At 40.2% G+C, this 14922-nt stretch overlaps 1 protein-coding gene across 1 annotated transcript in view; it reads left to right on the top strand.

Annotated features, from left to right (window-relative positions):
• Nucleotides 1-14922, top strand: part of CPA6 (carboxypeptidase A6) — an 81398-nt gene that overhangs the window by 28887 nt on the left and 37589 nt on the right. Inside the window, exon 2 of the mRNA XM_071420527.1 lies at nt 7466-7541. Within this exon, the coding sequence (XP_071276628.1) occupies nt 7466-7541 (76 nt within the window). The remainder of the gene's footprint in view (nt 1-7465; nt 7542-14922) is intronic.

The raw sequence follows: 14922 nt of genomic DNA, 5'->3' as shown, positions 1-14922 counted from the left end.
TGGAGTCCAGATAGTTTATGTTCTATAAATTAAGGATTTTCTATGAACTTCAGACATTCAAAAGGAAAGGCTTAAAGCTTACACAGGTATGTAGTAAGCTATTTATTAGTATCAGAAAAACAGCTATTTTACTTACTTCTGGGTATATGGGATTTTTAATATAAGCACCCTTTTAACAGTATCAATTTTAATGTGTTTTGTTCATGGTAGTGCATACTGAACTTAGGCAATTTTATCAGAATACCACCAGTTTAAAATTTTCATTAAAGACTGTAGAAGATTGCTTTCATTGAAAATATACTTTATATTTTCCAGGTTAGTAGTTTGCCTGGACAACCAAAAGTGGGGTTTTTTTCCAACCTTTGAGCATATTTCAAAATTCCACAGCTGTCTCCAAAGCAAGAGAGCATGGACACCTCTTGAACTCTTTGCTGTTATTCTACAAATATCAATACATCAAAAAAATCAGAGATGTGAAAAATACTATATTATTTGAAAAAGAAAAGGGTTTTTTTTCAACATCATTGAAGACTATGGAGTAAATGCAGAATGTTTCAAGACTTAGGAAGAGTTGTAGAATTTTTTTCTGTGAAAGCTGTATATATTGCTTTCCACCTATGGTCCCTGCCTTGCTCCCTTTACCGTGGCCAACAGGAAGCTTAAAAGCCATGGGTTTATTTATGTCCCCATACTCTCACAAGTTTAAAGGATGACATCATCTCTGTTTGCAGGGGCGGGGAGCTGAACCATGCCCACACAGCCAGCTGAGCACAGCTGTGCAGCCCAGCCTGTCCATCAGGCTTTGCAGGCAGGTGTGTGCCTGGTCTCAGAGTCAGGCTGAGTGCCAGGCTTTGGCAAGACCCTGTGCTTCAAGCACACCCACCACCACAGAGACCAGAGTCTTGCTGCAGACAAACCAATCCACCATCAAATATCTCTAACCAAATACAGGGTCTGTGGTTTTTATACGTGCGTGGATACAAAGCATGTGGAGCTCAGTATAAGGAGCCTTCTGCCAAGCTGGCACTGAACCTCACTGGAAATGACCTGTGGTTGTTTGTTCAAGGTCTTAAAGGAAGTCTGGGAAGAAAAAGTTTAATGCAGTCTTCTACCATTGAACCTTTCCCCCTTCACCCTTCTGCTCTTGGCATCTAGATTCTGTAACAACCTTCTGATAGATTTGGTGTTCCTCCTTTCACTGAGGCCAAGAGCAAATCTGCTGCGCAGAGTCCTGAGATACTTAATTTGGAAATAGTTGCTGCACTTGTCTCAAAATGTACATGGGGCTTAGAGTGAACTGAAGCAACTCTGAAGCTCAGGAAACCCAGTGAGCTTCTGTGTGCACTTCAGAATGATGGCAGCTGCAGGAATGTGCAGGCTCTGGCCTGAGCTTAAGCTAAGTGATCAGGACATGGATAAATAATGAGACATGACATGAGAAATTGCTGAATATGACAATGTGAGAAGCTGACAAAAAATTCAGAGAGCACTGTCAAGTACAGCTGGATCTTGCAGAAGGTAGAGGAGGAGGTATTTGAGAAAAGGTTGAATTTCACAGGTAATTGAAAGGGAGTACTGGGGAAGTTTTTTGGGCAACAATACCTGGGTAACCCTATCAGTGATACCACATGAAGCTGAGATTACCTAGAAATGCCAGATTTGGGTACCCATATAGCAAAGCTGGGACCAATTGGGGAAAAGTAATTAGGGATGGGTTGTTTCTTTGAGAGGAGGTAGCGTGAGCAAGGTAGAAGTGTGGTGAAAGGGAGGATGAAGAACAGGAAAAAATGTATGCAGCTGATGTAATCAGATCTGTTCAGGACACTGGCTGGGGAGTAATTGCTTGCTACAGTCTAATCAGGACATTAAATCTTGTCTGGCCCCACCACACAAGTTCAACATGCCTCTGCAGGATGAAAAGGGGAAGCTTTCCTCTTTGGGCAGAGGGAGGAGCACCTAGATGGACAGATAAACTTTCTGGTCCTGTCAGGCCTATGCCAGGCCTGACAGCATCACCATCTACTCCTTGCTTCCTTACAAAGCACAGAGCAACTCACCTTATTGCCATAAGCCATGGCAATAAAGAAGTACATGGGGTTATAGCAGCAGCTCCTTTCAATAATATGTTACCAGAATGATGATGATCCTTTCCTTAAAAGTAGCTGTAGTTCAAATAATATGTCATTGGAAGGATTGTATCCAAGTTAAACAATCATCAGCTGTTTCATGCAAATATGTTATTACAGTATGTCTCTCAGGAAATTAATATGAATGAGTATACATGCTGTTTCATTTAAGCAGATTATTGCAGCCTCCCCTGCGGATCTTAATCCTGCACAGTTAGCACAATATTTCCTTGTCAGCTGGTTGCTTAATTTGGTCTGTTTGTTTAAGTGTTTATTGGTCTTGTTACTTCTTATTTTATTTTCTGCCCTGAATCTCGGCCCTCTTTCTCTCTTCTTTTGCACATGACTGGATGACACTTGATGAAAGCAAGACAGCATTCATTATCACACAGAGTTCATTTTTCTTTTTTGAGACAGAGACATGCACTGAAGCAATTGGTTCCCACTTCATGTGTTTAAGCTAGGTGGCCCTATAGCCAGTGTTTATGAGACATGGGAGGCCAGCTTTTATTGGAAAAGCTTTGTTCCTTAGTTGGAATGAAAACTGAAATTTTTGCAGATACTAACATTCCCCTACCATATGTGTCTGAAATGAAGCAGTGCAGAGGAGAACTGCTAGTAATATAGCATTGCTTTAGTCTGTAAAGTTTCCTGCTGGGTAAAGAAACCCTTTTTGCACCCGAAAAACATCTATGAAACTCAGATATTCTATGCTTGGGAATTAGCACGTAAGTTCAGCTTCCCAAGAAGTCATCTGTGCTATGCTGATAAATGTAAGGCAATAACATACTTTGCCTGCTCAGCATTTCTGCCTATATTACCCAAGCACCTATTTTTTGTTCAAAATTATAAATTAGCTAGCTCTTTCTTATACTAGGAATGGTCTCAGTTTTCCTGCCTTAATTGCTAAAAGGCAGAAAATATATACATTGCTATCTGCTATCTAGACAATGCAAACGGGGTTCTCTTCTGTTTGGGTCAGCATCTGCTGTAATACAGAAAACCATAATGAAGGGCTCAGGAAGTTTTGTAAAGTTCCCTTTCCAGATGTACCCACCAGGTTTCAGGAAGAAACCCAGCCTTATTTGTCTATCTTGATTTTGTAGCACTACTGAATCACAGTTAAAACTCTTCATCCCAGTAACAGAGAGAGAGAAAAACATTAATGTTTTATTATTTTAATGTTTTATTATTTCTTAACCTCTTCACTATCAGATTTTAGTGGGGAAAAGGGAATGAAGCAATTGATCTTTCATCACAAATGATATCTGATGGCATATTGGGAGTTGACAAGAGGCTTTCATACTGCAGATCTTTTCAGATGTGTCATTCAGCCTTAATGAACCTCTAAAGTGCAGCAACTATGTATGGCAGCTTGTTCTCAAGAACTGTAATCCCTCCTCTGCTATTAGGAATGGATGCCTAATAAGTGGGGATTTATTTTCTTTCCTTTTTTTTTTTTTCTATAGGTATTTGATTTATAGCATATCACTTCCTAAACTGTGTTTAAAATACCTGTAAAGCCTTTGCAAACATGCTTTTATTAAATTCCATGTGAGAGCAGAGATCTGATTAAGGTTCACATTAGTCAGGAGAATAAAACAATCAAAAGGATTTTCCTGAAGGAAATGAGGAATTTACATAAATGCAGATCATGCCATGTGACTTCATCAGGAAAGTTTCATGAGAGAGAGCTGCTAATTCCATCAGTAAAGAAGTCGTAGATTTGCTGCAAAATAGTTTCTTTGGATCCATCTGGTCTGTTCATAGATGAGTAAAACTTTGAATTAAATGGGAAAAAAGTAAATGAAAAAGCCAAAGAAATAAACCAAGAATTTAAGTCCCCATTGGCATCAGGAAGTATTGCCCTTCCCAGGGCCACGTAGCATACTCTGTGTTTCCAAAGCAGCTGTGTCATTTCTCATGCTGTTCCTGAAAAATATAAGGGGGTGATGACGGGGAAAAAAAGGAGTCATTGCATGTCAGTGCTGGCCAACAGCTGGTCACCCATTTTGCTCAGACACAAGGCTGTCCCTGGGGACATCAGCCTGGCTTCTACTCTGCTCACCACACTCATTCAGTCAGTTCATTTACTAAAGCTTGTGTTCTGCTCTTGGCAAAGGCTTTCAACACAGTTTTGTGTTTACACAAAATTCAAAAGATCTCACTAAGTCCTAGCTTTAAATTCCATTAATCTAATTGCTAGGGGTAAATTGAAAGTTTGTCATGGTGGATATAAATTTCTACACTAATTTATACAAAATATATCTCATCTTGCTGTTTGTTTAGAATTTTTTTAAATAAGGTTAAAAAAAAAAAGATTTAAAGGCATCATGGTTAGAAAATTAACCTTACCTGCATAAATCAGCAGACTGCTGACATATGTCTTGCCAGCGGCAAAACTTTCCCTAGTTGGATATAGATATGATTACTTGTTTGTTTCTCCTCATCAGCTCAACATAAAGGATGGCAGGGGACCTCACCAAGGGATGGTCCTGAGTGTTTGGGGTGCATCTGCCATTTATTAACCACATTAGTACATGATTTGATAGATTTTGTTGGCTTTTAAATAGTGGGTTGGTTACTGAATTTCTACCCTAAATTCAGTGGGCATTGCATAGCATTTAGGGTAATAATTGGATTTCTGTAATGTGAAATGTAGCCAGAAAAGCTATAAAGCTAAAAAATTACCTTAGAACTATCGATATCTGAAGTAAAGCTAGATTTCCTGTCTGTGCTTTGTTGAAGAATGCATAATGATTATGCACTGACTAGCCAGCCTACTGAAGTGGGTGTTAGCAGATAGTTCTCAGGAATCCAGTGTATTCCCACAGCTTGCATGCCCAAAAATCAAAAGGGCTTTGCCATAATGGCTTAACCATCTCTTAATAAAATACTGAAACTACCATGCTAAACTGCTAAACTGCTTGCTATGAGCTCTCTAGCAGCAGACTCAGCCAGAGCTTGAAGCATTTCCCAACAATGTGTCAAGTGATCAATCTGTCACAGCACCAATACTTTCCTCTCCGGGGCGGGTTTTTCATCCCATTGGAAAGGACAGAGTTGCTGAGCTAATCGAAGGCAGTTTACAGTTTGAATTCAAGACCATACCTCGGTGATATCTGCTCCTTCGAAATTCCATTACAGCTGTGTAACACATGCTTAGCTACTTATTTCATTAAAATCTGGTTTTTATATGTTGGTTGTACCAATCCTTCCAGAAATGTCTGATGGATCTTTATAAGCTACATCAACTGCCTGGGCAATCATTACTTCTTTATTACTTTTTCATTATTTTCTTCTTAACAGCAATTTAGTACTTAGAAAGAAGTGAGTAATGGAAAAGAATATTAGTCTTGTATGTATGATAAATTCAAAGCATCTATTTTCCTTTAAAAGATGCAGCAGTTGTAGTATTCTAAGAGATTTATTCCTCTCTGTGCAAGCTCCAAAACAGGAGGTTAAATTTGGCTTGGAAGCATAGTAATTTCTCCTAAATTTTTGGGCTGCCAAATTATAACAAGAGAGCTTTCAGAAATCTTTTTTTTTTCCTTAGGCATAAACCATTTGTCCAGCAAGGTCAACAGCAGGCAAGGCAAATGGACTAAGGTCCACACCTGTGGGTACATCAGTGTTACTGCAGCAGTAGCCTGGGGTCTAACTGGACCAAAAACTTCTCAATGCCATGTAGGATTTGGAAGGTTTGGGGCCTGTCAGCAGGGGTGAGAACCAAAACTGGAGAGCTGAGACAGAAAGGAGAGCAAATGTTGACTGTAGAGAAAAGACTAAAAAAGAATAGGGGGCAAGGTAAAATTATTTCCAGAAACAGGTAAGACACTTCAGAATTCAGAATTTATTAGTAGTGCTTTCTTCTGAACTGGCAGTATTTAATGCTTACCTATGTATGCATTAAGGATTCTTGCAGCAAAGGTGAGTCCTACCAGAGCTGTAGCTGCAGTTCATCAAAGGCAAGACCTGGTGCCTGAGAACAGCAGCAGCTTGGGAGCCTTCCTAGAACAGTGAGCCAGGAAGGGCACACTCAGCAGTGCTGTTTCTAGTTGGCCAAATACCTTCTCACCACACTCAGAACCTTTAGCAAAGGAGGAGAGCTTACAGGATACTTGAGAGTGAAAACTCTCAATGTCAAGGGAAATTCTACTGTTTAAAATTCCCAGATAATATAGAAACTGTAGATAAAGAAATTGTTTAAAAGGCATCGTGGCTACTGGATGGAACTGTAGAAATAAAGATATGCATGACTGCCAAGGTCTCTTGGAAGAGAAGTACTGATTATCAACAGTATAAATTAAAAACTCAAAATGTAGGAAAATGCCAGAATTCACATTGGCCACTTAAAGTTATTTCATCCTTCATGTGTATGGCTGATATTTTAGTTACATGATCATTCCCTCTATTTTCTGTGGTCTCCAGCATCCCATAGGCCATGACAGATGGTGGTCATTGAAGGGTCATTCCGTTTTTTGTTTCCTATTTGCAAAATTATGTCCATTGAGATCATAAGTCATAGAATGGCTGGAGTTGGAAGGGACCTTAAAGGTCATCTAGTTCCAGCCCCCCCTGCCATGGGCAGGGGCACCTTTCACCTGAACACGTTGTTCAGAGCCTCATCCAACGTGGTCTTGGACACTTCCAAGGATGAGGCATCCAAAGCTTCTCTGGGCAATTAGTTCTTGTGCTCCTCACAGCAAAGAATTTCTTGCTTGTATCTTACCTAAACTTACTCTATTTCAGCTTCTGTTAAAGAAAGTTAATAAATTCAGCTACTATTATCTAGAACCTTCTGAGCATGTGTGAGCAGCTATTAACTTCACAAAATTTGTGTAAGTTTTAATGGGTAAAGCAAAAGGCATGCCCCAATATGAAGACCACCTCTTTTCTCAAGTCAACTCCCCTCTTGAATGCATGAAACAATGAACTTTGCAAAGTCCAATAAAGGTTTAAACATGAAAAGACAATGTATTTTACTTAATCTCATCCTCGGAAACAGATCAATCATTTTGGAAAAAGATTTTCTTTGTTGTTCTGAGGCAGATATTCAGTATGGAAGATGTCAGACTGAATGGTTTAACTTAGAAGGAATGAACAAAACATTTGGATGTAAAGGGAAGGTCAAGCTGACACTGATCTGTAAAGAGCAAATAATTTCTACGGACTTGCATAATCCAGCAGCAAGTTTAGAAGCAGAGGTCCAGCTAACCCAACATTTTCCAGGTGCTGAAAAAGAGCACAATTACAGTAGCTATCTGAACCTAATTACTGTCTCTTTGTACTGCTGCAAGGAGTCTTAAAGTGCCAATTCAATTTCCTGTTTTTGGCAGTGAAAAAGTCATACGAGTTGTTCCTGAGAGTGAGAGGGAAACACAGATCCTGAGGGCTGCATTCAACAGGCTTAAGGTGAGTTTGATTATTTTCATCTTCTTTTTCTGATCTTTTTTCAAGACTGTAGTGGATTCACTGACTTGCCTTTCATTTGGCACTTCAAATTATTTTATTATCTGGAAAGAAGTCTTTGCCCATTAAATTACTAATTTACCAATAAAATAGCATAAGTATTAGATTCATCATGCCTGACAAAATTAACAACACTTACTTTCTTAAAGTGATACAGGTGCCATACTTTGTAAATTTGCTTTCTTTGTTCTTTCACTTCTTGCTAGCATACATAGTTGTTTCATTGTCTGCTCAATTGTTATTTGAAACACTGAGTTAGTTCATATTGTGAACACACAGAGTAATAGAAAAAAGGCTTCAGTTTAAGAATCTCTCTGGCAGAATAATTTTTTAGAGGCAGATTACAGAGTGTCTAGCACAGGGAGCCAAAGTCTTTCTTCCCTGGCCTTTCCCTGCAGATATAAATGAAAAGCAGCAGTGCCCCTGCAGCAGTGCAGCACAGGAGCACTCTGCAGCATGCTGCTTTGCTGGCACAGCTTACAAAGGCAGAGGCAGCATTTCCACGGCAGCCTGGCTCACTGTCCCAGAGCATGGGGACTACCTGTAAGCCAGGTCTATAGTCCTGAAGAAAGGACTGTAGCATGCACATGCACTGCCCCCAGGTACTGTGGGACAGGGATAAGCTTCGTTAATTGTCACCAAAACAGCCTAACCCGAGCAGAGTCAGGCAAGTAACAATTGGATCAATATGTTGAGTGCCACAGCATTTGGAGCATGTGCAAAAGCTTTGGGCTGCTCACTACCTTCAACTCCAGCAAGCTATGAGGCAGTCTGTGATGTAATTCTGCCTCTGCCTCATTTATTGTGAGAACACAATAAATGATTGTGTTCTCAGTGAGGAACAAATGGAGGTGCATATAATTTTCTAGTCCAATAGTTAACATCTGGGATACAAGTAAATCAAGTCTCTGTCTGCATTCCATGTAAAACAAAACTAAGGTGTTAGAAGAACTCTTACGCCCTTCCATCTTTCAATTATGATGAAGCTTTCTTGCTAGTGTTTTTTAAAGAAAGAGGACTGAGTTACCTTAGGTACCTTAGCCCAGGAGAAGGCTTACTGCTGCGAATACTCCAGAAGTCAAGACATTGACACCTTACTAGCTTTAAGTAGGAAAGCTGAGGCTGTCTTCATCACATCTGCATTTCTTAACACTGTGTTTGGTTAGTTCCCCATTCAAGATGCTGTGCTTTGTAACCCCCACTCTCAAGACATCCAGCCTGTGCACATGTTGAATGAAAAATTTCAATGTTCAAAAGAGGCAGTGTCATGATGCCATGGATTAGACACTTTGCAATTGTTATGCCCAACTCTCCTAAAGAATATTGTCTCATATTTGTTTCTGCACTGCTTATTAAGGACCTGACCTTCACCTGTGAATGTAACACCCCAAAGCCCCAAATACATGTTTTACTCCCAGTTAGGAAAAAACCCAACCATAAACCTGAGCAATACATGTGGAAGCTGGTTTTTGCATTAATTTCTTCCCCCTGGATGTTGGAAAATGAAGAGGGAGCACATGTGGTTTTTTCCTTTCTCCTGATATTGTAAAGCCTGCGAAGCAAGGGGGTTGCTCACCTTCCTGTAACTGTTTCTCATTACAGAGCTCCCTTAGGCTCCCAGAAAGAGATTCCTTCAAATCAAAGTGGGAGCAGTAGAAACTTGAATAAATAATTGCATACTGTAACTCTGAGAGCAGGATAATAAAATTTTGGCAAACTTCAGCAGAATCTGACTAGTTAATTAGAAAATGATTGATTCTGGTGAGAAACTAAGCTGAGGAGGTTGAAAGGATGACTCAAAAAAGAGAGAGTGTAGTGACACCCAGTTTCATGAGCAGAGGCTGGGTTTGGCTGCATGTCAGGTCTTAGGGCTCTTCCATCTGCAGCTGCTTCACTACCCATCTGCATGGGGTGGAAGAGACACACGAGTGGATAACAAGTAATAGATATGTTTAACATTAATTTATCATATTTCCACCTGGCAAAAAAACCCTCAAGTTATTCCCTCATGAAGAAGTGGATCAATAATGACACTCCTCAGAAATGCCCAGTCCTTACAATAGCAGCAGAAGTCATTTGTGGCTGCAAGTCATCAGGCAGCCCCACTGGAGAACCATGTATTTGGGGCTTTGCAATTTTTAAGTCTCCATGTCAATTCTTCTTCCCATCCTTCTCTCAGCCCCAGGCTTCCAGAGTTGAAATTCAATGTACAGTGGATTTATGTTCTGTGGTAATAAGGCAAAGGGAACATAATCCCCCCTATCCCGGGCTTCCTCCTCGCTGTGTCTGGTGGAGGGAGGTTTTCTACAGACTTGTGGTGTTCTGTGCTCATTCCAGCCATCCTTTAAATTTACACTTGTATGGCAGACTGATTTAGCCTTTTCTTCCAGCATACATCTCATAACACAAAGAATTATAAGAAAAACTCCTCTTTGTTCAGTTCAAATGACCCTATCCTTCTGAAGGACATTATCACAATAAGCTTGAAAAAAATGATCCTGATGATCCTATTGCAAAGGCAATGTATTTTGGTGTCAGGCAGGGAATAAAGCAAATGCAAAGATACCCCTCCTTATTGTCTTCTCATTTGGACAAAGGGAAAAGAACCAAGAAGAAAATAAACCAGCAGTGAAAGAACAGCATTGTGTCATAAATAAAATGTCACTAATTTTATCTGCCAGCTTCTTAATTACTGTTCTTACCCCTGACTTTTCCTGAGTAGATTTTGTCATTTACAGTCTACTCTAACACCAGGGTAGTGGGGAAGGAAATGATGAGAGCTCTGCCTTTTGCCATGTTGAAGCCAATGCCATAGAGGTCAGCAAGGTCCATCCCTTTTGGGAAAAGCACCAGACACCAAAGGAATACTTTCCTGAATGTGCATTTACAGAAACCTACACTGAGACATCCTTGAAGGATCATCTGGGAACTGTCTATATGTCTCGATGTATTTGAAGTATCTTAGAATGTGTCCTGGTGATTAACTTGGACAGTGACAGTTGAGCTAAAACATAACCCCCAAAATTCATACAAGAATGTCAAGGACTACTGAGGGGTTTTAGTACTCGTGGAAACCTCTTGATGTCAAACAGGACTACTCTTCTACCAATACCTGAGCTGTAAGGTTAATTCACACATTTTTACAGAAGTTCTAGTCCCTAAGAACATCTGAAACCTAGCATCTGGAGCTCCTCAGGAGGGATATTTGCCCCCCTTTTCTAAGGGAAAAAACAAAAAGAGTCTATATAATGCTTGGTGTAACAAATCCCTGAATTCTACCCAAATTGTCCAGGCTCTGCTACCATATGAATGCCATTGCCTATACTGAGTGAATAATGGATAATGAATGTTTCATTCCACACATTTTACTTTTGTTCATGAATTGCCCAGTGGCAAATCACATTAGTCATAATCACTTGCTGAGTAATTTCCACAAATTAGTTTTGGTCTGTAGCTCCGTTGCCCACAGTACTTTGTTATTAATCATTATTATTAATGGATTCCTTCATAGGCTGGTTCTGTTAACGTTGAGGTGACAGAATATTGCTTTTTTTCCCTGGTGGGGTGAACATAGCATGTAGATCTGCACTGCCAGTAAAAATAGCCAGCTGTACGGATAAAAACTTTTCTGCTGTGAGTTCTGTAAAATTGCCTGAACATGCATGTATTCAACCAATAAACTCAGCTACAGTAAAGAATAAATATAGAAACCTAAATATAAAGAATCAGATCAGCTCAAAGCAGAAGAAGGGGGCTCTGGCTCAGACCACTCTTGTCTCAGCCAGGCTGAGCAGTTCCCTGTGCCTCCCCACCAGCCCCTCACTGTAGGACTACATCTCTGCAGAACAAGTTCTCAGGAAACTCTTGTGCATCATGCACTGCTGGGTATGCAATTATTTCTTAGGGCAATATGTGTCTGAGGTCAGAAGAAATGAGCAGGTGGGGAACAGAGAGCCATGCTCTTTTTTGAGGCAGGAGGTGGCAGTTTCTGGTTTTCACTGAGTGACAGAGGTAGTAGCAGCTGGCAGATGCCATCAGTATGTGTACAGCAGTATCTCTGGTCTCCAGCATGTTCCTACATCATTTCTTTCAGTCTCTGTGGGGAAGAAAAATAAGACCCTGGTAATTGTGCTTCCTACCAGCAGCACCACCCCACATCCTTAGACTCATTTGGCACAGACCTTGTCCCAGAGCCCACTGGGATAGACATGACAGTGAGTATGACAGAGGTCAATGATGCTGGAGCTCCTGCCTTGGCTTCCATGCAAGATGGATAGAATGCAAGTATCCTATACGTTACATAGCAGTGCTCAGGAACATTTTCATAGGGTTGTTATGGACTAAAATGCAGCAAATACTTTGACAATTCAAGTGCAAACTCAGGAAATTGTTTATTTTCCTAGCTGTACATCACTGTCCAGCTTTTAGATTGGCTGCTGCTGTAATGCCATCCCAGGTGCCAGTCTTGAATTCTACACTTTCTGTTGCGGTCCTCACTGTTACAAATAATTTCTCTTTTTATATATATGGTACAAATCTTTAATCCTGACTTAGTGTTTAATAAAAGAAATATCTTTTTGCAGGTTCACTGTTCTACTCTAATAATTTCCAAATTATTACAGTAATCAACAAATGAAAGACAAACACTTAGGATGATAGTACCACACTAACATGAATATTACTGCCCATTCTCTGTCCCCCAGGACTCCTCTTGTCCATCTGCTGTCCCTCTGCTTTGTACACCTCTCCAATGACTGCCTATTTTCTCCTGCTCTTTCTTGTTCAGAAGACAGTTTGAGGAGCCTGTAGCTGATTTATGAGCCTTTTCATGGTTTTAATTCTGTTGAACCTGAATGACAGAAACAAATGTCACATTCCCAATTGCTTTGCAAAGAAATGGGGATTTTCTTGGGTACTCAGATGCAGCAGATTCTGTTTATATGCTCTGGAATTTTCCTTTGTAAGCATTATTTTTGAAGTAGCACTTCATTTGAGCCTTGAGTGATAACTTCTCCATCAGTGGTCTACAAGCACTTTTTATCACATAACGCCTGACTGGGATCGGGACTGTTTGTATAGGTAGCAAAAAAGCAACTGCTCTGTGAACATTCCTGGCATAATAGAGTTAGACCACTCATTCTTCGGTAGTTTTTATAAAAGAAATTCCTGGGCACAGCCAGGCACTTCCTCAACTTTGAGAGGAGCCAGCCTAGCAGGCCTTGAAGCCAGAACTCCATTCCCTTTTGTTTGTTTTCTAGCCCATACAGCAGCTGCTTATCTATTGTAATCCCTGAATTGATCCTGCCATTGCAGTTCAGGGAATCAGAAAAAATGTCTCATAGAGGAAAAGGATCCCTTGGCTATAAATCTGATAGTTTACACCTCCATAGGAAAATGCTTTAAAAGGCTTCAGAGGACAAAAGCCTGTTTGAAAATGCAGTAAGAAAGCCTGTCAGCCCAAGTGGAAAGCCCAATTTGCAAAAGGAAAGAACTAGCTCAGCAGCCAGGGCTGCCTGCATTTTACTTTGCACCTACAGCAAATGATGCTTTAGATACTTGAGTTTTCAGTCTAGATTTTACCCTAGCTCATGGTTAGGGTTCCAGTCAGATATTAGAATATTTCAGATACACAAGGAACATCAGGTGACAGAGGGTATTCATCAATATATCAAAATTCATGTTTGGAAATCACTTGCCAGCCTTAGAAGGAAAATGTCATTGCAGAAAAGCTTTAGTGGGAAAATACAAGATAGAGCAGAATAGCCCAGGTAGTGAAAGTATTGTTCTCACAAGACACAGAAAGCATGGGCTTTCTGAGATGGAAGGAATCTGCTTCCTCTGAGGAAGCCTGAGCCTGAGCTCAACAAGCACCAGCACACCCCCAGTCACCAGCACACCCCCAGTGGAAGCAGAATCAAATCCAGGGCTTATTATTCCATTTTCCATGCAGGGCAGCAATAACTGCAATTTGAACTAAGCTATAAATAGCTTAACAATAAACAAAAGAAGGGTTTGGCCATTTTTTTAATGAGTCTGTTAAAGACTTTTTCACATCTTTCAAATATACTTAGCCCAGTGGCATCTGTACTTGTAAGAACAGATATTCAGTTACTATATAATTGGGTATGAGTTTTATCTCAGTGACTCTCTTGAGGAATACCCTACCAGTTCTTTTCAATGTAGAGCCCTGTGTAAAATTATACCAGTGTAAATAGAGTGGGAAGACCATTACTTCATTATAGTTCCACAAAGATTTGCAAAACTTAAAACTTCAATCTGTGCATTGTTCATGTTCTGTTCCTGCCAGTGTTATGATTGCTGCAATCCCATGAATCATTCCCAATTTATTGGCACAATTACTCTTACCAGCCTCACTGAAAAGCAAATAAATACTGAAAAGTTAGAGCCAGTAAAATGTCTAGTGCACTCAATCAGAAACCTAAATTACTGTGCACTGGGACTGCCTTGTAAGTCCTTTTAGAAAGCACAGGGAATTCCGCACTGGATTGCCACTGGACCATTTTGCAGCACATAAAGGGCAGCTGAAGCTGATTGGCAATCAGAACTATCAATTAAGTTCCTTAATAGGCAGGAGAAAGTGAGGATGAAATCAGTCCTGGTCCTGAAAACATTTGCAAGGGTGAAGACATTTGAGAGGAGCAGCTCTGCACTTTCCAGGTGAACCACAGCACTGCTGGAATTATGCAGCAGTGTCAGAGTGAACAGGAGTCATTCCTGCATGCCTCTTTCTTTTCAGATGTACCAACAGAAGTCTAAAATTCTGTTGCACGCTGTACACGTGTGTGTGAGGGGTGTTTGTGTGCATACATGTAAGTGGCTGTGTTTCTCATGTGTTATGGGATAAAATCTCAGGTGGTCAGACCTCTGATGATTCCAGTAAGACTAAAGCAGTTTCTACTTCTACTCTCTGCTTTCTGCAATTGGATTTATAATTGAAAACTTATCTATTGACTTTCAGGACTCTTTAGGGGTTTTATGTGTCTATACATGAGTATATGGACATAAATGGGAATTTCACATTTCATGAAAGAGCCTATGAGCAAAGAGCACCCCTGTTTTCATTATTGACTGCCTTTTCCCTTTTACAAGAGACTCAGAAATGCCAAGCCATTTCAACTGACAGCATCATAACAATAATTGTATTCTGAACTTTAAAGTTGATGGGATTTCTTGATGAAATCCATTCATGGTGATGTTAAGGACAAGGCCATCTTTAACAGATGTATTGCTGGACACAACTCAGTAGGAATAAAAACTGGAATTGCTAGGTAATAAAACATACAACAAAATTACTGTCTTCATG

Source organism: Agelaius tricolor, unplaced genomic scaffold (genome assembly GCF_023055355.1).
Source record: "Agelaius tricolor isolate 1412-34295 unplaced genomic scaffold, bAgeTri1.0.p SCAF_2, whole genome shotgun sequence".
Lineage (NCBI taxonomy): Eukaryota > Metazoa > Chordata > Aves > Passeriformes > Icteridae > Agelaius > Agelaius tricolor.
This window is presented reverse-complemented; position numbering and strand designations above follow the sequence as displayed.